Source organism: Micromys minutus, assembly GCF_963924665.1.
Source record: "Micromys minutus genome assembly, chromosome: 1".
NCBI classification, from domain to species: domain Eukaryota; kingdom Metazoa; phylum Chordata; class Mammalia; order Rodentia; family Muridae; genus Micromys; species Micromys minutus.
The window spans coordinates 70,422,626-70,449,687 of record NC_137969.1 but is presented as its reverse complement, the minus strand read 5'-3'; the positions used below and the strand labels follow the sequence as shown (position 1 = coordinate 70,449,687).

Sequence of the window (27,062 nt, the reverse complement as noted above, 5' to 3'; positions counted from 1 at the left end):
CTCTCCCAAGGGCCTTGAAGTCTAATACCTGCCAGCTCTGGCGCCACCAAGGCTTCCACATTCAAATACGTTATTTCTCCACTTCTCAGAACCTCCCTGACGCCGCCGTTACGAAAACCCTGCGTTGCCAGCTTGCCCCAAAGCAAGATGGCTGCCAGTCTCCAGTCTCCCTTCCCGACGTGAAGCTATCCACTCCCTGCTTAATGCCGCTGCCAGGCTGCCCTCACCTAATATGGCTGCTCTGCTCATGCCTCGTTATGGTTTCGAAGCCGACACTAACCGGCCAGGTTCCGGGAGGCGCTGTGCAGGATGCAGCCACCCCCGCCCGGCCCTCCCCTCCCCCACGCCCGCGGCGGCGGTGGCGGCGGCGGAGGCGGTGGCGGCTGGAGCCCGGATGCGGCGCGGTGAGACAGGCCCGGGAGAGCAGCGCGGATGGATCCAACATGGCGGCGCCGAGCCTGAGCCGAGAGTGAGGCGGCGGGGCGGCCGGCGTGGGGAGGGGGAGTCGAGTGGGACGGGGCGGGGCCGGGCGGGGCCGCGAAGGGCTTGGGGAAGGAAAGTGAAGGGGGAGGTGGTGGCGACGTCCAGCCAGAGAACCTCCAGAGAGGGAGGTGACGGGACGCTACCAGGTGGGGGAAGGGAGCAGCCGAGGGGGGCGTGCAGGGGAGATGGCAACTGTGGGAGATGGCAACTGTGGGAGATGGTAGGGATCGGGGCGCAGGAGTGCGAGCATGGGGAGGGGCGTAAACAAGGGCCGAGGCTGGGCCTGGCCAGGGACATTAAAGAGGCCGAGGTGGGGAGTGGGGCTGCGAGCCAGCGCTTGAGAGGGGTAGGAGCAGGAGGGAGAGGCTGAGGGTGTGGAGGGGAAGGGGGCTTGTGGCATGTGGTTGGTGGCTGCAGGGAGGACTGGACTCCCGTGAGCGCTGTTGTGAGGACGTGGGAAGGGGGGGGGGGTTGAATTGGACTTGAGACGGTTGCTGGAGGGAGGTTTTCAAAGTGTTCAAATTGGAAGCGGAAGGGCCTAGGGGAGAATTTGGGTGGAAGAGAAGAGAAGGGGGGCTCGGGGAATGGAGAGAGTGGAGATGTGACGGGGTAGAAAGTGAGAGACCCGGAGGAAAGTTTGGAAGGAAGGGGGAGATAGGGCAGTGGAGCTGCACGGATGATAGAGGGTTTGGGGGTTTCCCTTTCCCCTGTGGAAAGGCAGCAGAGTTAAGCAGTATCAGTTGCAGCCAATTTTAATTGCCAGGTGCTTAGCTTTTAATAGGGTGGGAAGGGCAGAAAGGAATGGTCATGTGGGTTTGGAGAATTGGGGTTGAATGAGGGTTCAACCGGATTTGCTTTCCAAAACACACTCTTGCTTATGCTTCCTTGTTTTTCCTGGTTACAAATAGGGAGATTAGTAAAGCACTTTCCTAGGTTTTGTTTTCTGGTTTTTTTGTTTTTTTTTTTTTTTTTCAATTAGCATTACAGGAATGGGGAAAGAGACTTTTCTGGAGCTTTATATACCAAGGTGGAGGCTCTGGAAGCTTGAGGAGGAAATAGAAGAGACAGACGGGCATTTAGGTAATCAGGCTAATTAAATATGCTTACCTTTTACAGACCCTTTTGCTCCTCAAGCTCTAGGAGGGGAGGAGGTGTCAGCATGCATATTTAGAAAGAAACGTTTCCTACCGTGAGTGTAGAAGTACTGGATGCCGCCTTAGTGGTTATTTTGTTCTCATTGTGTGCTGAAGGAAGAGGTGAAGCTCGAGTTTGATTCAGGCCTCATGAGTGAGGAGAAGGAAGAGCTTTCTTTGGCTGTAACTTTTCCCTCCCAGTTCCCCCTTACCACTCTGTCTTTCCTTCCACTGGATGGAATAAGGCGTTGAGGAAGGCAAGATGATATCAGGGTGATGGTTTCCTAGAAGTGATTGAGTTGGGGCCTTTCTTGCTATGAACCATTGAGACTGGAAATTTGGGGGGCTGATACTATATTGTGAATTTTGCCGATCAGAGAAGAGGACTTTGGTATGTTTGAGTTCTCTTTAGTTTGGAATAGTTGGGTCAATGAAATGACTTTAGGCTTAGATGATTTTTATTTTTTGGCACTGACACTGAACCTTTGAAGTTTCAAAATAAAACTTGAAATTTTGCTCTTTTACCTCCCCCCCTTATTTGTTTTTATTTTTGTTTTTCTTCTGGCTTTGAAACTTGTGCTAGGAAGAGCCCTGGGAAATTAAGTTTCTTGCAAAGGTAAGTCTGGAACATTTTCTTGTTTGCACACAATGGGAGGGAAGGGAAACAGTATGAGATGCTTTGGGTAGAGTTTATTTAACCAGGTAGATGCTAGGGAAAGGGAGTATTACTCTCTTGGTGAGTTCATTAAGGTTTGTTGCAAGTCACTGGTCAGGTAACTGGAGAAAGATAGAAGGAGGGAAAAGGGGGATATTAAGTGTCCTGGGACAAGGTCCCAGCTTTGGTTTGATATTTTCTAGCTTTCTGGTCAGCTCTGAGTGAAACATGTTTAACATATGGAAAGTTGTGTTCTTTTGCATTATCTGTGAACTATTTCCCTCAGAGGGCGGCTAAGGAACTTCAGTGAGAAGGTTCCCCCCACCCCCAGTTTACTGTCTCTTCCAGCTGTTCAGAGTTCTTGGGATTTTTTGGAAACATACTGTGTTGTAATTCTGCCCTCCAGATATATTTGGTTGCTCTTTTCCTGGTCCCACCAGCAAGCGAGCGCTTCATGAGCTCTTAGCCCTCTTCCAGAGTGGTTTTCACTTCAAGGTTCAAAGCTGCTGTTGTCCCTTCCGTAATACAGGTTTCACTGTGTAGTCCTGGCTAGCCTATAATGTGCTATCTAGACCAGGCTAGCCTCAAACTCAGAGATCTATCTGCCTGTGCCTCCCAAGTGTGGGGATGAAAGGGATGTGCTACTACACCTGGCTGTTATCATTTAAAAAAAAAATCTTCCACATGACTTTCTGGTAAGGGCTTTTGAGAGAGTCAAATATTTCTTTTTTTTTTTTTTTCTTGTAAAAATATAGATGCTATTCCTGTTAGAAACTAGACTACCTACCATTTTAATTTCAAGATAATTCTACACATTCTTTGCTTCAATAAGTCATAGTACTTTTAAAAGTTAGGATTGCCACTTCTGGATGGGACAGTCTAGACTGCTTAGGCACAAATGCAGTGGAGAGTAATCTATCAAGAAGAAACTGTCTAGGTACATACAGACTTATTGGCTCTTACTACTTCAGACCTCACTAAAGGAAAATGAACAACTCCAGGAAATCCAACAATTCATAACAATCTGGAATTATTCTGCTGGGATGTAGCTCAGTGGGAGAGCACTTACCTGCTTGAACCCAAGGCCCCTGTGTTTGGTCCCTAGTACAAAACAAAGTGCACATTAGTATTTAAACTACAGCAAGGGCATTCCGTGGATCAGTACTTTTGTTTATAGTTGTGGAGTGTCTTGTTTTGTTTGTATGTAGGGTCGCACTGCATAGACCAAGTTGGCTTTGAACTCAGCCACCTGCCTCTGCCTCCCAGGTGTTAGGATTTAGAGGAGTGCACTACCCTTCCCTGCTTACTGCTACTTTTGTTTCTCGGTATTTAGCAGTATTTGAGATGACCAGCACATGAGTTCTTTCTAACATCTTTGGAAGAGGGCGCTTTCTCCATGGTGGTAGGAATGCTGTGCCTAGGCTGAGCTCCCTGGCCACTGAAAGCTGAGTACAATTTGCCTTAAGAGAAAGTTGGTGGCATTCTTCTCATCCTGAAGTTAGATTCTTAGACACCCTGGCTGGGTTGCTGAGTTAACTCACAATCCTGGATGATAATTAAGTGGGGAGAGCTGCCTGTTGGCCTGCATGCCAGCCTCTTGACATTATTCTGGGAGACATGCCTTGGAAAATGCTTGCCTCTGTGTTTTGCTTCATTGAATACTGTAAGTCTGATTAGTGACCTAACAAGGAAGGGCCTGCTGTCTAGTCTTGTTTTGGGACTTTATATATGGCACCAAGGGTCATTTGTTGTTTGTCTTGAAGTTGGCATTTTTCTTATTTCCACAAAACTCCAGATTGAAATGGGTCAAAGTAGACCTCCTGGGATGGACCAGAAGGGAGTATGTCTGCCGCCTGCTATTCACCTGAATGGCAACCGCAGGTGATGGAGGAGGCATTGCTGGGGTGAGATGATTGTCTTTGTGACAGTTGGATTCATGACTTAAGTGAGCCTATGTCTGACTGGCCCTCCTTTGCTTCTAGAATAAGATTGGATTGTTTCAGGGTGAAGAAACCTCACAGCTTCCTTCTGTAAATCTAGTAAGGAAAGTGACATGCACCCTTTAGATCTTTCATCATGTTTCACTTAAAATAGGATGGATGCCTCAACCTTAACTACGGTGGACATTTTGGTCCAGATATCTTTGTTGTTAGTAATTATCCCATGCTTTGTATGATGTGTAACAGTACATTGGGCTTATTATAAGTTGGTAGTGTAACTCCCTCTCCACAAATCTTGACAATCAAAACTGTCTTCAGTCATTGCCAAATGTCCCCTGGCAGAGCAAACTGCTCCAGGTGGACAACCACAGCCCGAGAAGCTCTGATGGGTGATCTGGCCTGGGATCTAGGACTTAACAGTGTCTTTCTCTCCTGTCAAGTGAAGGGAGTTCTCAGAGGATTGAGACATATTGCAGAATTACATTGATTACATAATTAGGACTATAGTGTTTTCCTTTATTTTACCTCATTTTCGAGGGACAGAGTATGTGTGTGGGGGGGTGGTTTTCTTAATTGCTTGGGTTTTAAGGACACTTTGAATTAGGGAAACAAAGCAACAATCTGCTCTTCTGATTGGTTGTATGTGAAACCTGCCCATCTGTTTTCTCTGGGATCCTTATAATCAGCAGCTGGCCAAAGGGAACAGGTGGGGTAGGGACCATGGAAAACTTGCAGGGGTTCTAAGGGAGCTCAGTTTTCTCCCGATGCCTACTTGAGTGAGAAGGTATTTTTTCCCTCAGCAACCACATTTGTGCTAGGTGACAACAGGTGAAATGAAAGGAAGAGACAAGGAAAACCAGTGAATAATGATTTTCTCAGCTGTTTTCCATACTTTGGGTGAGGAACCTGGGTTTTCAAAACTACATGTGGGTCATATTTATTTTTAGTTGGGCTTCTCCTCCCTGAACCCAAAGGCAAATCCAAGAGTCTCTGTGCTTTCCTTGTTGGCTTACTGTGGGAGAAAGGACCAGGCTTTATTGCTTCTTGGCTAACTCATCATCATGGCTCTTCTGAAGGAGCTTACCATTCTGTTCTTCTCTTTCTGGTTCTAGAAATGAATCCAAGGCCTCGTGGATGTTGAGCATCGCTCTACCACTGCTATTTCCAAAGTTTTTCATTTTCTGTCTCGTAGATTAGCCAGTGCGTTCATGTGTAAAGTGATCAGAACACCATCTTGTTGAATAGGATGGTTTGGTGTGAGAGCTGTGGTATGGAGACAGCTCTGGCTAGTTAAAATATGCGCATGGTTACTGAATAGTGTGTTTCTGTGCCCACACCCCACCTGCCCCTTTCTGAGACAGGTTTCATTATATAACTCAGACTGGCCTTGTGTTTGTTACATGCCTCAGCCTTCCTAATTCTGGGATTATAGGCATACGTGTGTACCACCACGCCTGGTTTACATGTGTCTTTTGGGTAGGATCCTCTCTCACTCTTGGGCTCTGATGGGTTTGTTTTTCAACTGTTGTTGCTTGTGTTGACCTCCTGAAAATTAAGCTCAGTTCTCAATCACAGGCTGCTGCTACAGCTTCCTGCTACTAAGTATTATGAATATAAAGATGATTTAGCAGTACTCCATGAATTGTGCAAAAATCTAAATAATTTTAATACACTGATATAAAAGAAACATTCAACTTTCTGTAAGAGCACAGAAGAGGACCACTTAAGTCAGCCTTGGAGATAGAAAGTTGACTTTTTTTTCCCCTTCTTTTTAAGATAGTCCTAGTTTTAGTAGCTAGCCTCAAACTCATTGAGAAATGCTTGCCTCTGCTTTTGCATCGGTGGGATATAAGGCAAGAAGCCACCATGCCCAGCTAAATTGTTGGGTTTTCTTTGTTTGTTTGGTTGAGTTCCTGTTGTTGGGTTTTTTTTGTTTGTTTGTTTTGAGACAGGGTTTCTTTGTGTAGTCCTGGCTGTCCTAGAACTCTCTCTGTACACTAGGCTGGCCTCAGACTCAGAACTGGGATTAAAGGCATGAGTTATCACTACCCAGAGTGAGTTGGTCTTCTCATGAGTTAGCCATCTGAAAAACAGGGGCTTATAGGGATGTGGACTAGACACATGAGAAAAGGAATTCAGGCAAAGGGAATAGCCTGGAGAAAAGTATAGAGGAATGAAGGAATTACATAATATATGTAAACTCATTCCATGAATAATGTTAGAAAACGAATGGTTAATAAAAGCTAAGATGGGTGGTAGATGAGGAAGGTGAGCTGGTCTCTTCTGGAAGGCAGATCTACAGTATAAGGAACTGGAAGTTTTTTTTAAAAAGATTTAAAATGGCTTGAACAAAGTGTCACTGTAGGTTTTGACTGGCCTAGAACTCATAGAGATCGCCTTCCTCTCTCTGTTTACTGGGATGAAAGTTGTACACCACCATTCTTAAAAAAGAGAGAGAGAGAGAGAAGAATCTTAATTTTTATTTAGTTATGTGTGTGACTGAAGGTGCCTATGGGGTTCTCAGGCCAGTGGCGTCAGATCCCCTCAGAGCTGGAGTTACTGGTGGAAGAAGCCGATCCTGGGTGCTGGGAATTGAACTTAGATCTTCTGGAGGTCAGCTGGTGCTCCTCCATTAACATCCCTCACCCCTTTTGAGACTTGGTTATGCTATTTAACCCTGGCTGGCCTAAAACTTAGTCTGTGGAACACTAGATTGGTTTCGCACTCATAGACCCTTCTGAGTTCTAAGGTTATATTGCTACACCCAGATACTATTCTGTTGTTGTATTGTTGTTTCTGTAAGACAGTTTCAGTATATAGACTAGGTTGGCCTGGAATCAGACCCTCCTGCCTTAGCCTCCTCAATGCTAGTTGCAGGCATGTACTTCCATGCACAGCAGATCCGTGTTTCAAGGACTAACAGCAGTGTTTTGGGGACAAGGGAACATTTGGATATAATTAAAAATCCAACCAACAAACAAACCAACCGACATGGAGACAGAGTTTCATGTAGCCCAGGCTGGCCTTGATCTTGCCCTGTAGCTGAAGATGGCCTTAAACTCATAATCCTTCTTGCCTCCACCTCTCAAGTGCTGGGGTTTTAGGCATGCTTTACCAGACTGGCTTGTTTTGGTTTTGACTTAGGGTCTACCTATATATCCTTGGCTGGATGCAACTTGCTGTGCAAACCAGAATGGCTTCAAACTTAGGGTAATCCTCCTGCCTCTGGCTCCTGAGTGCTTTAATTATAGGTGTATATGCTCATGCCTAGCTGCAACAGAAACTTCTGACCTGTGCATTTCTAAAATCACACAAAATATCCTCACTCCAGGAACTGACTGTATCCCTTGTAGGATCTAGTCTCAGTGCATCATCTGTTGATTATGAAGAGCATTGTGTTTTGTTTTGTTTTGTTTTTGCTTTTTTGAGACAGGGTCTCTATGTAGCCCTGACTGTCCTGGAACTCTGTGATCTACTTTCTCTGTCTCCTGAGTGCTGAGATGAAAGGCATAAACACTTTATGATATTTGATAAACATGTTAAGCATTGTGCTGTGTTAGTAGCATGTTAAGACAGTACAGCTAAATAAAATTGGTTGCCAGCAGTGCACTGGCTCATGAGATCCTGTCCTATCTTACAGATCACTGGAGGTTGCAGTTGCTGCACAGAGATTTTGGAAAGCACTCTGTTTCTGAGCCTCTAGCATGGCGGGCCTAAAGAGGCGGGCAAGCCAGGTGTGGCCCGAAGAGCGTTGTGAGCAGGAACACGGGCTCTACAGCCTCCACCGCATGTTTGACATCGTGGGCACTCACCTGACACACAGAGATGTCCGAGTGCTTTCCTTCCTTTTTGTTGATGTTATTGATGACCATGAACGTGGACTCATCCGAAATGGACGGGACTTCTTATTGGCTCTGGAGCGCCAGGGCCGCTGTGACGAGACTAACTTCCGTCAGGTGCTGCAGCTGCTGCGCATCATCACTCGCCATGACTTGCTGCCCTATGTTACTCTCAAGAAGAGACGGGCTGGTGAGGGCTTATGGGGTCTGGGAGCACTTGAATAAGATTTGTGGGAGGCCAGGAGGGAGTAATGTGGGAATCTACAGGGGGGCGGTCTGGACCTGGAGAGTACAGAGGAGAATGGAGCACCTTTGGGAGAAAACAGGTATGTATTTCTTTCTTGAGTGACTCCTTCTCCTCCTGCAGTGTGCCCTGACCTTGTAGACAAGTATCTGGAGGAAACATCAATTCGCTATGTGACCCCCAGAGCCCTCAGTGATCCAGAACCGAGGCCTCCCCAGCCCTCTAAAACAGGTGAGAAGATATTACTTGTAATTTTCATAAGCAAGAAAACATTGATCCCATCACATGTGTGGCTGGGCCAACATCAGTGAAAGGATATGGTCCCTCCACATCTACCCCATTAAAAAAAAGTCAGAATCTGGGGAAGTGGCTCACTTGTAAAGTGCTTGTGGGTAAGCATGAAGACCCGAGTTCAGATTCCCAGCACCTACACAGAAAAGGCTGGGTAATAAGTGTCTGTAATCTCTGTGTTGGAGGGTAGAGACAGGTGGGTTCCTGGAGCTCATACAGTCAGCCAGCCTCAGCACATTGGTGAACTCAGGCTCAGTGAAAGCCTTTCCCTAAAAAAGATGGGGAGAGGATTGAGGAAGACACCTAGTGCTGACCTTTGGCCTTCACGTGCACTCACACTCACATAGAAACACACTGAGGTGAACATGTACACACGCAGATCAGGTCAAGTAGACTTTGCCTAGGTCTATGTTTGATCTCCTTGTAGGTCACTTTTTAAAAATCTATTTATGTGTATGAGTATGATGTCTGCATGTGTGTTGAGCCATTTCTCCAGATTCTGGGCCAGTTTTTTTTCTTTGTTATTGATTGCCTGCATATTTGCATGTTGCCATGTGTGTGCCCAGTGACTACAGAGGTCAGAAGAAGGTATCAGATCCCCTCAAACTGGATGAACTATGTAGATGAACCTGGGTCCTCTGCAAGAACTACAAATGCTCTTAACCACTGAGCCATCTCTTCAGCCCCAACTTTTTATTTAGTTTGGGTAGATGTAGAACTCTGTAAAGACCAAGTTGGCCTTCCTTCACCTTTCTTGTTTGTTTTTGTTTTGTTTTTCTGAGACAGGGTTTCTTTGTGAAGCCCTGCCTGTTCTGGAACTTACTCTATAACAAGCTGGCATTGAACTGAGAGATTGTCAATTGCCTCTGCCTCCCAAGTGCTGGGATTAAGGGTATGGGCCACTACCACCTGGCTTCCTTCCTTCATCCTTAAGTGCTTGGATGATAGATTTCTTCCATCATATTTAGTGTGTGCCTCCTGCTACCCCCATTGCTAATTGCTAGGGCTGAATCCAGATCTTCATGAATGCTTAGCAGACATTGACCACTGAACTAGCTATACCCCTCAGCCTCCAGGTTACATCACCAATACTGCTAAACGATTCCTTTGTATATTCCAAATGGTGTATTTGACGTTCTGCTTTTTAAAAACCTTGTGTTTTCCATTTACTTTCTGGTCAGTGCCTCCCCACTATCCTGTGGTGTGCTGCCCCACTTCAGGTTCTCAGATGTGTAGTAAGCGGCCAGCCAGAGGGAGAACCACACTTGGGAGCCAGCGAAAACGCCGGAAGTCAGTGACACCAGACCCGAAGGAAAAGCAGACATGTGGTGAGGATATTCAAGGATTTTAGAGATGTAGACTTAAGGGGAAATAAAAAGAACTGGGATAATGGGCGCTCTGTAATTCAGTGCAAGGCAATCTTTGCTGTTTTCAGGTTGGGTTTAGTTTTTATGAAAACTATTATCTTTTTGGGAATGGTATATTACAATTCTTTTTAGTTACTATTAAATCAAAGGAATGCAAATGCCATTTTTATATATAAGATAAACCAAGTTAGGACAGAGAATTAAAGTAAACTTGTGCAACTTTTTAATAAAACAGGTCGTCTTAGCACGGTGCTGTTTGTGACTGACCTGTACATAATCACTGTAAGGCAGCTCCAGCATTAAGGCCAGGGCTTCAAGAACACAGTGAAAAACTAGTGCTGAGGAGAGGTAAAGAAGCTGCAAGAAGAGGATGTCTGCTGTTCTTGCTTGCTTTTCTAGTTTTCCTTGTAAACACAGTCCTTAAACCATCCTCCTTAAATCTCTCCAGACATCAGGCTGCGAGTTCGGGCGGAATACTGCCAGCATGAGACTGCTCTGCAAGGCAATGTCTTCTCCAATAAGCAGGACCCACTTGAGCGCCAGTTTGAGCGCTTTAACCAGGCCAACACTATCCTCAAGTCCCGGGACCTGGGCTCCATCATCTGTGACATCAAGTTTTCTGAGCTCACCTACCTCGACGCATTCTGGCGAGACTACATTAATGGCTCATTATTAGAGGCACTGAAAGGCGTCTTCATCACAGACTCTCTCAAGCAAGCTGTGGGCCACGAAGCCATCAAGCTGCTGGTGAACGTGGATGAGGAGGACTATGAGCTGGGCCGACAGAAACTCCTGAGGAACTTGATGCTGCAAGCATTACCCTGACCTTTCCCCTTCTCACCTTTCTGGGGACTGTTTGCTCCTCACCTCTGGAGCTGACATACTGTTCTGGGATTTGTTCTCTACCCTTTCCAACCAATCACACCGCCTTTTTTCTTTTTTCTTTTTTTTTTTAAAGGAAAGACAAAGGAAGGTGGAGGTGGTGTCCCTGCCCTCCCTGCACCCATGTGCCTGGGCTTCCCCGCTTCCCGTTGCCACTTACCCTAATGTGTGTCTACAGCCACCTTACCACTGAGCCGTAAGACAAGTGTATAGGGACAGAGTCTCTGGAACATAGCCTTTGTAAGGGATTGAACACTGCTTTCAGGTGCATTGAGGGGTAATCAATACTTAATGGCTTTCTGAGGGCTCTTCAATTTTGTCTGAAAAACCAAAGGGCTGTGAGTAAAGGAGTTATGTGGAAGGTGGGACTCTGAAGTGTATTTTGGGAATTAATTACCACCTTCTTCCAAATTATACAATTTTTTAAAAACAAAGAAGCTGTGGCCCTTTGCACGCTCTCCTGGCCTCAGGTGCTGCTCCTCTCTGCCTTTCCTTCATTCCATAGCTTGAAACTGCTACCTGGTACAGATCCCTCCTTTTCCCCTTGTCAGATCTTCAACAGGACCGGGCCAACCTAGTTACACTCCCAACTGTGATGTGTATGTGAACACCAATACACGGGACGGGTGGAGTAGAGGCTGCTAGTTAGAGTATACTTCCTCTGCAAAGGAGGAGGGGGCAGGGGGGTGAGATATATTCCTTTCCTTTTTCAGTGAAAATAAGAAATTCTTACCCCACCCTAATGCCATTTCCCTTTGTTTCCTTCTGGCTTGAGAGAGAGTGGGGTGTTTAGTATCAACTTCTCCTCCTGTTCCTCTATCCTCCCTTCTCCCATAAGGGAGGACAGGGCTAGTACACGCACTGAGCATCGCACGTTCTTAGGGAGGTGTGGTTTGAGAGCCAGGAGGCTTAGAAGTGAAGCCTAGTTGAACAGGTACAATTCCACTTCCCCATCTATCCCCCAAAAGAGATGTCCAGACGTTATGATTATTATATATTTTTTTCAATGCCAGTGCTGCTCAGCCTTCAGCGTAACTTCAGTTTTCATGAAATAAACAGTGACTATATTAAAAAAATTTCACTTTTCTGAAACTGAAATCTGAGGCCAGGTCAAAGTCTCTTCTTTCCCGTGGACTTGATTGAGCCCATGTTCCATTAAGAGAGTTTAAAGTTCTACAAGTGAAGGCAACCATGCTTGGGTCCTGCCTACAAGTCACAGTAGCATCTCCTCACAGTTGGCATGTGTTTGTGTGTCTCAACCAACAGAAGTTAAAAGCATTAAGAGAGTGGCTGACCCAGATTGCCATAGAGGTCAGGTCTTCGATGCTGGAACACAGGCAGGTGCTGGCGCATCTGTTGCAGAAAGTGAAGATCAATTCGAGCAAGGCAGAGACCTGGTCCCTCGGAGCAGCGGGCCACCACTGTGCCCCAGGGGTCAACCACCATGCTGTGGCCATAACTTGCTCTTGTCTCATGATGGCGTCCACACTGCGCTGCTGCTATTACATAGCACTGAGATTCAATGGCACGGGCCCGCAGCAGCACCTGAGGATAAGACACGTGTTGACTCAAGAACATACAGCATTTAATAGGCAAGTGATCAACTAGAATTAGTAACTAACTCTAACATGACTCAGGCCTATCTAATGAATTTCCTCACCAGATGGGAAGGGAAGAAGAAAATCAAGTACAAAGGGGAGGGGAAATGTGTTTGTGTTTTGTATTTCTTGAGATAAGGTCTCCCTATGTAACCCTGCCTGGCCTGGACCCACAGAGATCTGCCTGCCTCTGCCTCACAGTGCTGAGATAAAAAGCATGCACCACCATGCCCCACTATTTTGGGTGGTGTGGGTTGCTTTTATTTTGTTTTTGAGACAGGGTTTCTCTGTAGCCCTGGCTGACCTGGAACCCACTCTATAGACCAGGCTGGTCTCGAACTCAAGAGATTCACTTGCCTCTGCCTCTTGAGTGCTGGGATTAAAGGCGTGCATCCCCACTTCCCAGCTTCTGTTTTTTTCTTTTTTAGTCAAGGGGTCACTATGTAGAACATGCTGGCTTTGAACCTGTGGCTGGCCAGTGAAGTGCTTGGAATTTAGGTATGTGCCACTCTGCTCCCACTACTAAAAGTAAGATTAAAGGAGGCCAATATGTCTTGAAGAGGCATTCTCCTACCTCCCAGTGGGCTGGGCCTGTAACAGATCCAAAGGCTGAAGGATAAGTAAGTATTTCCGCCCCAGCTTGAGCCAATTTCAGAGAAAGTTCAGGGAACCGCATGTCATAACAGATTGCCAGACCAACCTGAAATGAGAAACGACCCACTCACCTTTCCTGTCCCATTCAACACTGAGAACCTCCATCCTATACCAAAGGGGGATATTCCCATTTCCTTTTCCAACTCCCACCTTGCCTGCCGGTGTCCTGACAGGTTTTTGAAGAATGCCTCCAGGCATGGTATAGTTGCTTTCTCTCATAGGCCCCTGACCTGGGATCTCTACATCACATAGATGTGTCTTCCTGTAACTGGCCACTACTGATCCTAGAGTAAGAGAGAGAGAAAATCCAGCTTAGCTTTTCTCCCAAAGAGTAACATATAGGCTAAGAATAGAAGCAAAACAAAACAAAAACCTAAAGCCAAGCAGTGGAGAAACAAAGGTCTGAGTTGAAGGAAGGTAGAAAAGCCTGGGAAGGGACAAGCTAAAGGGCTATGAAGTCTCACCCTTGCTGTCCAGAAGCACATGACAATTGTAGATTTTCTGATTCTGCTCCCAGTCTTGGCCACGCTCATGGAAACCTCCCAAGGACAGCCAAATTCCACATTCCCTGGGGTGGTGGTGGGGAGACACTGACAACTCTTACCTCCTCTATGTGTTAATCCATAAACACTTCCCACAAGGATTCTTACCTCCCACCCTACCCTCCTATGTACCTGGCAAGCTGGCAATATTGTCCCAAAAGGTCCCCATCCAGTGGTTCAGACAGGAGTAATGTCTCAGCAGGATTTCGTGCAATAAAGTCAAAGGCCTCCGGCAGAAAGGCCAGGCAAGCACCCAGTCTGGCAGCCTCTTGAACCAGCTCAGAACACGTTTTAAAGTTCTCTTGCTTGTTTGGTGTTGATGTTACCTGGCACACAGCCACCAGGGGCAGCTCCCAGGAAGTGGGTGAGGACACGGCCATGGCTCTGGGCCTGTTAATGACATGGGCAGCATCCTCAGATTTTCTACAGAGATTCTCAGAGGCTCAAGTGGCAGTGGAGCCAGAAACTTTTTAAAATTTTTCCCTTTTGGAGACTTGGGTCTTTTGTAGCCCAGGCATACCTTTCTATGTAGCTGGGAATGACCTTAAACTCCTGGTTGATCCTCCTCCTGCCTGTTTCTCGGGTGCTGGGATTACAGATGTGTCCCACTATCCCTAGCGACTTGTTTTCATTCTTACAAAGCATAACAGCCCTAGAGCTACTGGAGTACACTCATTAAATGTTTGGTGGATGGCAGATATCTTTACCTGCACTGGGCAGTTAATAAATATGGATTGAGCAGCTATGTGCCAGACAGAACATAACAAAATGTTACCTGGGCTGAGTACCAAGTACTGAGACTCGAGGTAATCGGTATCCGGTACACAGAAGGGACAGGAGTTGACGAGGAGGCCTGGTAATGAAGCCCAGCCTGAAGAAGGTGAGAAATCAGGACACCTAATCCTCCTTCAAGCCACAAATGTCTAGAATTCTCTGCCATTTCCAGGCCTGGCCAGTAATCCCCTCCCCCAAGGCTTCGAAAACACTTTTTAGCTACTAGTAGCTATGAAGAGATCATAAAATGGGAGAGGATACTATGATCGGTGCCTTAATACCTCAACTTCCAGTGATCTCACATTAAAACTGAAGCCCTTTTCCTGTGCCAAACGTTTCCGCAGTTCAAGTCATCTCATGGAACCTTCCTCATTTCCCCAATTCTCTCTTCTCAGTTGTGCCACCTGCACAACTTTATAGACTCAACACGTACCTTTCCCCTTATACCAGAATCTCAGAAGGAAAGTTCACCCTTCCCAGATCTCCACCATCTCGTGGTGGATAGATAGGTACAAGACCAGATCCCAACCCGAGCCCCCGCCCTCTGATTAGCGCGTCCTTCTCCGCCTCTCCCCCGGGCCAGAATCTCTGTTGCACAAATTAAAGCATCGCAGGTGGAATTCACCGCAGCGGGCAGGGTTGGGGAGTAGGTCCTACATGAAGACACAGCCAACACCATTCGCAGGGTCGGATCTGAAGAGCTGCCGGGGGCCAGAAGCGCAGGAGCAAGTGGGCGGTAACCACTAGACCGGATGTGACGCAGTGTGAGTGCGCAGGCCGGAAAGCTTGCAGGTGGGGAAGATGGCGGACAGCAGCGGTCGTGTGGGCAAGAGCGGCGGCAGTGGCACGGGGAAGGGGGCGGTGTCGGCGGAACAGGTGAGGAGCCGCGAGCGCAGAAGGCACCTGGGTCGAGTTCGTGCAAGAAATAGGACTTGTGGTTCGGAGGGGCCTTTAGTCCTTTCCGCGTTCGCCGTGGTCACGCACAGGGGAAAGGGGGTCTTTGGAGGTGACCAGGATCCTTCCTAGGGCGTGAGTAGTTGGGTAGGTAGGTGAGAGGCACGCTCGCTGTGTGGGTGGGCAGCCGAGGAAGAAAGCCCTGAGATGCATAATCTAGGAGGGTTGTCTAGGTCCCTGAGGAGGTGGATCGTCGTTTCCCCTTCTCCGTGTTACCCTAAAGAGAGATTATGGTGTTTGGCGTAGCAGCTAGTAAGGAATCCCAGGCTGTTCTTAATCACTGAGTGGGTTGTGACTCTAAAACCGTGTTCACCGTCACCAACACGGTGCAGAGCCACGTGACTCAGGCTCTGAACAGTTTAGTGTTCTGTAACTATTTTGACTAAGGAAAGTGGTTTGGCTTATTTGTTTTGTTTTGTCTTGGGGTGGGGATAAGGGTTGCTATAGAGTTGGGTTGGGTCGCTCTATGTAGCCTTGCTTTTCTGAAATTCACTGTGTAGATCAAGTTGGCCTGGAACTCAAGAGATTCGCTTGCCTCTGCCTCCCAAATACTGGGATTATCTGGGATTACTATTCCTGACTCGGGCTGTTTAGTTTTTTGAAACACAGTCTAAGTGGCCTAGGCTGGCCTCGAGTCGCTCGCTCCCTATGCTCCCTTCTGCAGAGACTGACTTTTCAGAAGAGGCAAAAAACCGTTTTCTAATGCAAGTTTGCTTCTGCTCTTCATAACATCAGGATACATCTGGCAAATTAATCAGAAAACCCTTTGTAGTATGGACCATGTTTCGTTAGTCGTGTCTAATTGATATTAGAAGAATCATACAATTGAAATGAAAATAGTTGAAGCTGGGGGTGTATTTGGTGGGTTAAATGGGAAATCCTTGAGCTGTGGGATCTGGGAGGGTGTCTGCTCCCACCTGGGATTGAGGCCTGGGGTTGGAATATGTGTGTATTGAAGAGTTATTTTAGTCATAAGTACATTTGTCAGTTGGTTGTTGAACAATTACCATGGGTAAAAGTATCAGCACAAAGAGTTTAAAACCTACACTGTCAAAGAGTATAGTCTAAGATAGGTGTTTAAAGAGAGGTATAGTACAGTGAAATTCTGGGGGTGGAAGAGGTAGCCTCTGACATAGCGGGAAGGGGGAAAAAGCTTTAGAGAGTTCGTCTTTGTGTTAGGCTTTGCTTAACACAGAGAAAGGGTACATGAAATAGACTTTGTCTTAAACTTGGTCACAGCCAGGTGTGATGGCTCATGCCCATAATACCACGGGTTACTCTGTCAGTTCTGGGCTAGCCTGAGTTACAGAGTGAAACACTGTCTCAAAAACAAACAAAACAGAAAGACAAATATAAACAAAACAATGAGACTTTAAAAATATTTTTATGTGTGCTTGCATGTCTGAGTGTGTATGTACCACATATGTGCTGGAGCCATTGGAGGCCAGAGACCGGTCAAAGCCCCTAATAACTGCTTATTGGCTACCATGTGGGTCCAGAGAACCAAACCCAGGTCCTCTGCTGTAGAAGTAACTGCTCTTCCACAGAACCATTCCTCCAGTCCTTACACTAAAAACTTCTGCACATAATGAACTTTCTTGCAGTTTGTATAGTCTAAAGTAGTGTAGGTTTAGAATTTGGCAGGTAAGTAGAAAAAAGGGAGCAGTAGATAGTGGAATGGTTATGATCGTCTTCTGGCCTGGAATCAGATAGACTGTGTGTGAATTTTATTTTTTACTTATATGTGAATTTTCTTGTTACTTTTTATTCTCCTCTATTTGTATAAACATGTAGTTCCCATTTCATAACTATTCAGATTACTAGGCAAGAAAATCCTTTGATTTTTTTTTTTTTTTCCCCACCATGACTAAAATACAGACTACAGAATGTGTTAAATGCTGGTTAGGGCTGGAGAGATAGTTTCTGTACTTGAGCACCTGATTTCACAGGCACACACATGCACATAATCTGAACAATCTTTCTAAATGCTAATTTGCTTTTATTTTCTATAGGATTCTTCAGCGTAATTCTGAAAGCTGAGAAAAGTTAGTCACATGAAAATTATTTTTGTTAGAAGTAATGTGCTCAAAAACATTGAGCCATGAATTGCCTGGCGTTGGAAATGCTGGAGGATTTAAAAGAGCTGTATTGCAAGACTTGAAGAGGGCACAGTCAGCTTTGTTGTTCTTTGACACAGTTTTTTTTTCATGTGGCCTAGAACTAACCAGCTGGGCTAGGATGGCTGGCCAGAGAGACCACTGACTCTCCTTTCTCCGGCACTGGGATAACAAATAAGCCTGAGAATTTAATGTAAGTTCACTAGCATTCCATTGCTGGGCAGTTCATGCCTCAGTACCCACCTACCCTCCCTCCCTCCCTTTCTTCTTTCCAAGTGTGTTCTGGGGCTCACACTCTGGTTCTTTGGCTCTTTACCTGTGGAGCTTACTTCCCAGCCCAATTTGTTTATCACTGATACAAATTCAAACCTAATATAACTTTCACAAAGAAAATAGGAGCAGGTCATACTTTGTACTAGGCTCTTGTTTTATTTTCTGCTTATATTTCTATTTATGGTTTATTGGTTTGCTGTTGTTGTCTTGTCTAAGATAGGATCTTCCTCTATAGCCCTGTCTAGCCTGGAACTTGCTGTGTAGACCATGCTGTGCTAGTCTAGGACTTGTGGCATTCTCCCTGCTTTGACCTCCCAGGTGCATAGCACTTGGAGGAATGTATTTGTTTGTGTGTGTGTGCTCACACACTTGCATGTCTGGTGACCTTGGACTGTGGAAGTCAGAGTATTGGATCCTCTGAAACTGGAGTTAAAGATGCTATCTATAGTCATGAGTCTCCAAGTAGGTGCTGGAAACTGAACCCTGGTTCTTTGTAAGAGCTGCAAGCACTGCTGAGCCATCTCTCTAGCTCCCCAAAATTGAGACACACATATAATAATGAACTAAACAAATTAAAAGTCCTGCTGCAAAGTAGGTTGTGATATATAACCCTGTAATAGATCCCCTGTATTTGGGGAAGAGGTAGAGAGGCACGATTAGGAGTTCAAGTTCATCCTCAACTAAATAGCATATTTGAGGCCAGTGTGAGTCTCAAGGAAGACAAGAAAAATTTCTGTTACTTGTCAAAGTTCAACATGTGTTTTGAAGGGGACAAAGCCTACTCAAACACAGCTTTATACCCCTTACCCTTCAAACTCATGACCTTAAAATGTAAAATAAGATCATTCTGCCCCAGAGTCTTACATTGTTCCAATACTAACTCAAAATTCCAGGGTCACTTGTAAGCCTGCACAATGAAAAGTAGCAAATCTACTTTCAGCATGTAATGCAGAGGCAGGCAAAGGGTAGGGATTCCTATTCTAAAAAAGAAGTAAAGTCAGGAGGAGGCTTTACTTCTTAAAGTCTTAAGTCTGAATTCCAAGAGGGCAGCATTGTCTTACAATTCTACAGTAACCTTTATATGTGTCATTTGGAAACTCTAGGGCAGCAATTGAGCCTCTGGAATATTGGGCAGCTCCATATCTGTGTGTTTGCAGGGCTCAGTCCATGCTTCATGCTTTCGGGTTGGGGGTGCACCAATGCCTGCAGCTTGCCGGGTCAGGCAGAATACACTAACAGTTGGTGTACTACTAGAGATCATGGTAGGTGCCAGGCCTTCTCTAGGGATTGTCCCAGTGAGGATTCACTATGACAGCGCCCATTCCTACATCAGATTTTCCTTACAACCGCATCTAACCTCCAACAATCCGGTGCATCTTTTGAAGTTTTGGTAGAGGAAGCCATTTCTCACAGCTCTTGCATTCTGCATGCCTCCAGAATTAGCACCATGAGGCATAGATACTACCACAGGTTACTGCTAATAATGCTCTTGCCATCGAGTACAAGCTGTACTCAGATAAGTAATTGGAGCATGCTGGGATGTGTGTGAGGAGCAGAGGCTAGGTAGACTGGGCTGTGAGTTCTTTCTGCCCTTAAGACCCTAGCTTTTGGTTCCATAATTGAAAGGACAGCCAAGATCTTCAACATGTCTTCAGAACTTTGTCATTTTATGGTAAATAATAACACTTAGCTTTCTCTGTCAGTGCTGAGTTTTGCACGTACTCGGTAACCCTCTTTAAAGATGGGGGAGGGTTGGGAGAGAAAGGGAGGGAGGGAAACGTGCATTTATTTATTTTGTGTTTGTGGAAATGCTACAACACTCATGTGGTGGCCAGAGGACAATTCATAGCAACTGTTCTCTCCTTCCACCTTGTCCATTCTGGGATAAACTCAGGTAGCCATGATTGGCTGCAAAGTCCCTTTATCAGTTGAGCCATCTTACTGGCCTGGTCACTGTCTTTACCTATTTCCACTTTGTACATAACCAGTTTGTGATTTGTATTAGCTTTTAGGCTCTTTTTTTTTTCTTTAAAATTTTTTTGAAATTATTTTATATGCATAGTGTTTTGTTTGCATGTTATGTATGTATGTATATATGTATGAGGAGTCAGATCCTCTGGAACAAGTGTTACAGACAGTCCATCATTACTAATGGAGACCTTCTCTTCTCTTTGTCTTTCTCCTCCATCCTCTTTCATTTCTCCTTCATGGTCCCTACCTGTTACCTCAGCCCTGGAACTCAAACTCTACTTCTCTCTATTCTTCCCAGTAATTGGTTGTAGCCATTTCTATTTAACCAATGCTTTTAAAATTGGAGTAAGGTTTGCACAACAAAGGCTGTTGTACATGGGGATTTGCTTGTCTTGGGGCAATGAGATCTTGGGGTACAGAATTTAGCAATTGAATGCATAGCAGCACTAAAGTAACCCCCAACGGGTGTGAGCTGCCGAGTGGATGCTGGGAATTGAACCTGAGTTCCCTGGAAGAGCAGCCAGTACTCTTACCTGCTGAGCCATCTTTCTTACTTTCTTTTAATTATGAATTCTGTCTTTAAGCTGGGTGGTATGTTTCTAGGAAACAGCAGGTTTGGATCTTGTTTTATAATCTGGTCACACTGTGGGGCTTGAGAGATGGCTCAGAAGGTAAGAGCACCAAGATCAATTCCCAGCGACCACATGGTGGCTCACAACCATCTGTAATGTGATCTGATGCCTTCTTCTGGTGTATCTGAAGCAGATACAGTGTACTCATATACATAAAATAATTAAATATGTCTTTAAAAAAATGTAACAGTTCTTAGAAAGTTCCACAACTCTGGTTACATACTCACCATCTTTACTGCCCTCCCCCAAAGTATACATTGTTCTTCTAAAAGACCCAGGTTTGGGGCTGGAGAGATGGCTCAGTGGTTAAGAGCACTGACTGCTCTTCCAGAGATCCTGAGTTCAAATCCCAGCAACCTCATGGTGGCTCACAACCATCTGTAATGGGATCCGATGCCCTCTTCTGGTGTGTCTGAGGGCAGTTACAGTGTACTCACATACATGAAAGAAATAAATAACTCTTAAAAAAAAAAAAAAAAAAACAGGTTTGATTTCTAGCACCCATACTAGGCCTGTGATTCCATCACCCTCTTCTGGTCTCTGATTAACTGCACTCGTGTGCACAAACACACAATTATCCATATAATTAAAAAAAAAAAATCTGGGGTAGGGGGGTAGCAAACTGGCAAGTTATCTCAATGGTTAAAAGAAATTAAAAGAAAAATGGTTAAAAGATTTTACATAGGACCCAGGTTTAATTTCCAGCTCACGACCATTTGTTACTCCAGTTTCAGGGAATCTGATGCCCTCTTCGGCCTCTGTACTAGGCACACACATGGTGAACATATACATACTTCCAGGTATAACAGCCTCATAAATATAATAAAAATTAATACGTTGGGGAGACATTAAAAAAATCCCTGACAGCCCTCTTTACTCTTAAGTCTCTTGTAGGTATTTCAGCAGCTCCTCGCCTCCCCCATCTCTCACATTCAGATCTATTGTTAGATCCCCTTGTGCCTGGTAAATATCTCATGCATATAAACACTCAGAAAGAATGTATTTACGTCTTTCCCAGGATAGGTTTCCACTACTGCAGTTTATGACTTGCCATCCTGTGGGCTGCCTTTACTTTCTGGTATTTTCACTGTCTCATCTCTAATCTCTTAGGTAATTGCTGGCTTTAATCGCCTTCGGCAGGAACAGAGGGGCTTGGCATCCAAAGCAGCTGAGCTGGAGATGGAATTAAATGAGCATAGGTAAGAAGACTGAAGAAAAGAGAAACAGTGGAGTGATTGGAGGGAGGCTTGCTGGGGAATGGGACTCAATTCTGAGGTCTTGTCTTGTTCTCCTACCCCAGTCTTGTGATCGATACGCTGAAGGAAGTGGATGAGACCCGCAAGTGCTACCGCATGGTTGGAGGTGTGCTGGTAGAGCGGACTGTCAAAGAAGTGCTGCCTGCCTTGGAGGGTAACAAGGAGCAGGTGAGCAAAATTCCTGAATAGGCATTTGAACAACCCAGAGGTTAAATATGGGTGACCAGGGACTTAGGGAATTCGAGGAAAGAAAGTCCAGGCAGAAACTCATGCTGATGGTAGCATATAGCCTGTTAGCTATGTACTGTGTCCTTTAGACTATTATGAAGTCCAAGTCCAACTCCCTAAGTGAGAAGCTTTTGGCTATGTGCCCTCTCCACGGGCTCTTTTATGTGGTTGAGTTGGGAGGGGAATGGGTAGAGCAGTGTTTCTTACAATACAGTCTGTGGATCCCTGAGTCAGAGTCACCTGAAGAACTTGTTTAGCAGTATTGGGCATCAAACCCAGAACCTTATGCACAGCAGACTTAAGTGCTCTATCATTGAGCTACACCTCCAGCCAAGAACTAGTTTCAAATGTAACTTCTCAGGATATCTCTGGATCCATGATACCAGACCCTTGAAGAAACCATAAGTGACCTTTTAAAGGGAAAAAGAGTCCCAACTTGGGTGGCATATATTGGTGATTAACTTGCTGAAATGATGAGGCAGGGGAATCTTGGGTTTGAAGCTCGCCTTGGCTAACTATAAATCAATCAATAAAGAAATGAATGTGACCTAAGCAAAGAAGAAACTATAGCATGACAAACGCTCTTTTAAAAACAACCAGCCCACCATCCCTAGGGAGCTACTGAGGATTGAAAGTTGCTGGAGAGGGGGCAGTGATCATCTTAGTGATGTAGCCCCTGGTGAGCCGCTCATGCTCCTGTGGATAGCTCTAGACCCATGCCCACAAGGGTGCTCCTGGTTAGACCCATGGGTTGCAGAACAAAACAGAAATACGATCATGAGATGGGATAGGTTGGTGACCAGTAGATAAGAGTGGAACTAAATTTGATAAGAATATATTATATGCTTTTATAACGTTATCAAAGAATAACGAAAGTAAATAGCCCAGATGGTTCCCTTTTAATAAGCTACTGTGTGAGAAGAAATCACTTGAGAGTCTGGCTTTGCTGGCTCTGGCTTAAATGTGTACTTGTTTAGTGCTTCTCACTGCAGTACATTCCAGGCCAGAAGAGGGAGACCTGCAGTCCTTCTACAGCCTCTTTCTTTTTGCCTTTTAGATACAAAAGATCATCGAGACACTGTCACAGCAGCTTCAGGCAAAGGGGAAAGAACTCAATGAATTCCGGGAAAAGCACAACATTCGTCTTATGGGAGAAGATGAGAAGCCAGCAGCCAAGGAAAACTCAGAAGGGGCCGGAGCTAAGTCCAGCTCAGCAGGGGTGTTGGTCTCTTAGGAACTAAGGCCTCTTCATTTTATTTTACCCTGATTCCCACTTCTAATTTCTTTTTATTGTTGTTGTTATTATTATTTTCTCTGCTATTGTAATATTTTTTGTTAATTAAATGTTTTGGTCAAATACTTAGCTATAGCCTGAAACTTTCTCTCATTTAGGGCTATATTGACAGCATACAGCTGGGCACGGTGGCACACATGCCTTTAATAATCTTAGCGCTTGGGAGACAACAGGAGGCAGATTTCCGAGTTCCAGGCCAGCCAGGTCTACAAAGTGAGTTACCAGTTATCCAAGACTATATACTGAAACCCTGTCTCAAACAAAACAAAACAAAAATAATGTATGATTTTCATTGTTTCTACCAAGTTAATAGTGCACACACTATTAGAAAGGAACCTCAGTTTGGCCTTTCCCTTGCAAATAAAGATATCTGCTTATTTAGTGCTCTTCTAAAAAGGACTCAGAGGGCTAGAGAGATGGCTCAGCGGTTAAGAGCTCTGTCTACTCTTCAGGGGATATCCGTTTTATTATCCTTTAACAGCCACATGGTGGCTCTCAACCATCTCTAATGGGGTCTGATGCCCTCTTCTGGCACAAAGGTGAACATGCAGATAGAGCACTTACATAAATCTTTTAAAAGGATCCAGAGGAAAAAATGTTGACTCAGGTTGAAATTTAACAAGTATTTGAAGTGGGGCAATAGCACTGATGAGAAGCTTTGCACGTTTGCCACAGCACAGAGGCTCGGCCATGCGCCTCTCTGCTGTTCTTCAGATGAAGAGTTCCAGGATGCAAACCTGTGGGCTAGCTGTCCTGCCATCTTCACCAAAACCCCCAACCAAATAAAGCTGGTCATTCCAGAGGCAAGTACGGTGGCCCACACGCTTCAGTCCACGGTCTGTACAGGGGAAGTGGAACCACAGAGGCGGAGACTTGCCTGTTGGGTTGAGAGAGGGTGGTTATTGAGGCACGGATACTTCCTCTGCTCCAACATCCCATATGCATGCTTGTTATTTTTCCCAGTTGATTTGTTGGCCTTTTCAAATGTTTAATATTCTACTTATATTGTCTGTTGTATTTTGTTTTCTTTTTGAAACAGGGTCTCACTCTTCCACACTCTAGACCAGGCTGGCTGGCCTCAAAAACTCCCAAGAGGTCTGCCTGCCTCTGTCTCCCAAGTACTGGAATTAAAGGTGTAAACCACTATGCCAGACTCTATTTTTCTATTTTGTTTTTCAAAACAAGGTTTCTCTGTGCAGCCCTGGATGGCCTGGAACTCACTCTATAGACCAGGCTGGCTTTGAACTCAAGAGATCCTCCTGCCTCTGCCTCCCAAGTGCTGAGGTAAAATTCAAAGCTGCCTTATCTGGCTCTGTGTATTGTTTGGTGGTTTGATTATGGGCCTTAGCCTTTGAAGACGGAGATATCTTTCTTTCTGGTCCAATATTGCATTTCTTAAACCTTTTTAAATTTTTTTATTTAATTTCTATAAGTACACTTTAGCTGTCTTCAGACACACCAGAAGAGGGCATCAGATCTCATTACAGATGGTTGTGAGCCACCATGTGGTTGTTGGGAATTGAACTCAGGACCTCTGGAAGAGGAGTCAGTGCTCTTAACCACTTAGCCATCTCTCTTTTGCACCCCACCCCCCTTTTGAGACCAAGGTTTCTCTATGTAGCTGGCTGTCCTGAAACTGAGCAGTCCACCCACTTCTGTCCCCTGAGTGGCACAAACCACCATAACCTGTCTGCATTTCTTTAACTCTTGTCAACTGATTTTTCCTTCTTTATCCCACCACTCCTGTTTCGTAATCTTTAGGTTCTCATGTCTTTCCCTCCTCCCTTTCAAACGTTAGTTTGACTCTCACGGGTATCATAGATGTAGAGATCATTGCAGATCGTGTCTCTAGCTCTGGTCAGAGTTTCTCCACCAAATAGTACAGCGAAGGGTCCCACCACTGAACAGGAATGATGTCGCAGGCTCTGGGGTCCTTGCTGCAACCCCTGCCCACTGCTCACAAGCCTTGCAAGCTGTTCCATCAAACGAGGAGCAACAGGCGGTTCCTCCTTAGGGGAGAAAAACAAGAAGGGATTGTATGAAGGGTATGAAGTTTTAGTTCTTTTCTACTTTACGTGAGTAGCTAATACCTTAATTTTCCCAGGGCTCCATTGTCCAGCTACTTCTGGTCCAGTTGAATTGCAACCCCCAAAGAGCAAAAGCTGACGACCCGGGTGGGTTCCAGCAGTTGGCAGCAGGGCAGCACAGTGACCTGATCGTGAGGCTGTGTGGCAGCCTTCTTCTTTGTAGCTGTTGGTACACAGAAATTCAGGCCTGAGTTTGGTTTTCTGAAAATATCCAAGTGTTCTTTCTGCCAAAAGAAAATCAGGCTTGGGGCAGATAGAGTTAAGCCATCTTGGAAATTGTAAATGCTATGAATAAGTTACTAGTAGGTTTGTTTAGGTTTTGTTTTTCTAGAGTATAGAAAAAACATACGAACGTTGGGGCAAAGGTTGCAGTACCAATAAGTTCGGGTGATGTGGTCCAACTTTAACGTGTAGATGCTTCCGTAGCGTCGCTGAGTGCGGGTACTACCCTCTCTGCCAGACACCCGCAGCTCTCGGTCAGAGAGGCGGGTGCAGGTGTGGCTGCTGAGACCAGCGGGAGGGCAGTTGCCAGGCTTCGCAGTCCATACTTCCCACATTCCTCTCTCCGTGTCCAGGGCGGACACCGTGGATAAGCGACGTGACCCGTCCCAGCCACCCACCACGCAAAGCCAGCGTCCTCCCACCAGGGCCGCATCGTGGTGGCTGCGAAGTGGACTGCCTCGGGCTAGCAGTCGCACGGCTTGGCCTGCAGCTGGGTCAAAAATCACAGTGTCGTTGCTGGGTACTCTTGCACCACCTTCTAGGAGACCCCCTACCAGATAGAACCGTCCTTCCAGTTCCGTGCATGAATGGAAGGCACGAGCCAGAAGCGCGTCTCGCGCCACTGGCCTCCAGGTCCAAGTCGAGCCTCTTGCTCGACCGAGGGACTGCACCCCAGCCATGGGCCTCGGAGAGGGGAGAGCAGCTAGGTCCCTTCGGGTCGCACTCCTTCACGCAGGGCCCAGCACCCCTCCAGGTATGGGCTAGCGTCCTCTCTAGCATCAGCCCACGTCTCCACTCAAACCACCCTTTCTCTTCACCGCCGTCGCCCAGCAACCACTGCAGGGAGTGCAGTGCGACCGCTGCAAACTGAAGGTCGCAAAGCGCCTGTTTCCTTGGAAACAAGAGACCTGGTTAGCTACCGCGATCTTACAAAGCTGTCGTCAGGGGAACGGGATGTGGGGACGCCAGTAAATATCCTAAAAGATTTGAGCTCCAAAAAGCTGGAATCTGACAGTTCATTAGCTGCTAACTAGCTGTGATTATTATGACATTTGAGGCAGGTGTTGGGGGTAGGATGCGTGGTTTCCAACGTGGAATCTTCTCTAGGGATGAGGTAGGAAGGAAACAAATCAGTGGTTAAGGAAATGAACGTGGACCAAGTTGCTTGGGATTCAGAGATTTAAGTAGACTTACTTCCTCAGCGTTTCCGTTTATGAAATGGGCTGTTTGTGGTAAAAATCCTTGAAGGTGCTGATTGGGTGGATGAGTTCTCTCTGCTCCGGCCACTGGAGGGCAGTAGAGTCCAGTCTCAGTGAGAGAATCGACAGGAGGGAAAAGGTAGTGGTAAGAGACAGGGGAGAGAAAGAGATGAATTAGAGTGGGAGAGGGAAATAGGTTAGGCATACCTTGGACAGTTTTTCACTACTTAGTCCTAGGAAGAATGATTGTTTCATCTTGTCTCATTAGAATAATATAGCACATTAAACGGCGACACCGTGGTACTCAGGATTAAGGGCAGGGAGTTTCCCCTGATAAAGATCCTGGGCAGAAGCTGCCCAGCCTTAGAAGGTGGGTGGGGGCGAGATGGGAAGGAGAGAGACTCGGACTCCCGCCCCTCCCTGCTCG

General features: G+C 45.8%; 4 protein-coding genes across 10 annotated transcripts; 2 read left to right on the top strand and 2 right to left on the bottom strand.

Annotated features, from left to right (window-relative positions):
• Positions 1–260: 260 nt before the first annotated feature.
• On the top strand, positions 261–10,789 carry DEDD (death effector domain containing). 4 transcript variants are annotated; one of them, XM_080930872.1, is made up of 6 exons: positions 261–469; positions 2,200–2,232; positions 7,852–8,240; positions 8,418–8,525; positions 9,767–9,913; positions 10,401–10,789. In XM_080930872.1, exons 3-6 carry the CDS (start codon positions 7,916–7,918, stop codon positions 10,775–10,777), a joined length of 957 nt encoding a protein of 318 aa, XP_080786998.1. In that variant the 5' UTR covers positions 261–469; positions 2,200–2,232; positions 7,852–7,915; the 3' UTR covers positions 10,778–10,789. The 4 variants fall into 4 exon arrangements, with proteins under 4 accessions (XP_080786998.1, XP_080787001.1, XP_080787000.1 ...); XM_080930874.1 differs by lacking the exon at positions 261–469 and adding an exon at positions 580–629; XM_080930873.1 differs by lacking the exon at positions 261–469 and adding an exon at positions 1,348–1,563.
• Positions 10,790–12,112: 1,323 nt separating this feature from the next.
• On the bottom strand, positions 12,113–15,125 carry NIT1 (nitrilase 1; the record flags this gene model as incomplete). Of its 3 annotated transcripts, none has more annotated exons than XM_080930845.1 (7): positions 15,060–15,125; positions 14,404–14,499; positions 13,761–14,018; positions 13,551–13,654; positions 13,237–13,370; positions 13,007–13,132; positions 12,113–12,379 (listed from the first exon to the last, which is right to left on the bottom strand). In XM_080930845.1, coding segments are annotated over exons 1-7 (987 nt in total). In that variant the 5' UTR covers positions 15,062–15,125. The 3 variants fall into 3 exon arrangements, with proteins under 3 accessions (XP_080786971.1, XP_080786972.1, XP_080786973.1); XM_080930846.1 differs by having other exon boundaries at positions 14,836–15,116; XM_080930847.1 differs by having other exon boundaries at positions 15,028–15,103.
• A 31-nt stretch (positions 15,126–15,156) lies between these two features.
• On the top strand, positions 15,157–23,196 carry PFDN2 (prefoldin subunit 2). 2 transcript variants are annotated; one of them, XM_080930919.1, is made up of 4 exons: positions 15,157–15,278; positions 21,460–21,548; positions 21,650–21,773; positions 22,826–23,196. In XM_080930919.1, exons 1-4 carry the CDS (start codon positions 15,204–15,206, stop codon positions 23,072–23,074), a joined length of 537 nt encoding a protein of 178 aa, XP_080787045.1. In that variant the 5' UTR covers positions 15,157–15,203; the 3' UTR covers positions 23,075–23,196. The 2 variants fall into 2 exon arrangements, with proteins under 2 accessions (XP_080787045.1, XP_080787044.1); XM_080930918.1 differs by having other exon boundaries at positions 15,158–15,278; positions 22,891–23,196.
• A 136-nt stretch (positions 23,197–23,332) lies between these two features.
• KLHDC9 (kelch domain containing 9) lies at positions 23,333–26,116 on the bottom strand (the record flags this gene model as incomplete). Its single annotated transcript, XM_080930831.1, has 4 exons — positions 23,333–24,004; positions 24,938–25,136; positions 25,218–25,377; positions 25,590–26,116. 4 exons carry the CDS (start codon positions 26,114–26,116, stop codon positions 23,838–23,840), a joined length of 1,053 nt encoding a protein of 350 aa, XP_080786957.1. The 3' UTR covers positions 23,333–23,837.
• Positions 26,117–27,062: the final 946 nt, after the last annotated feature.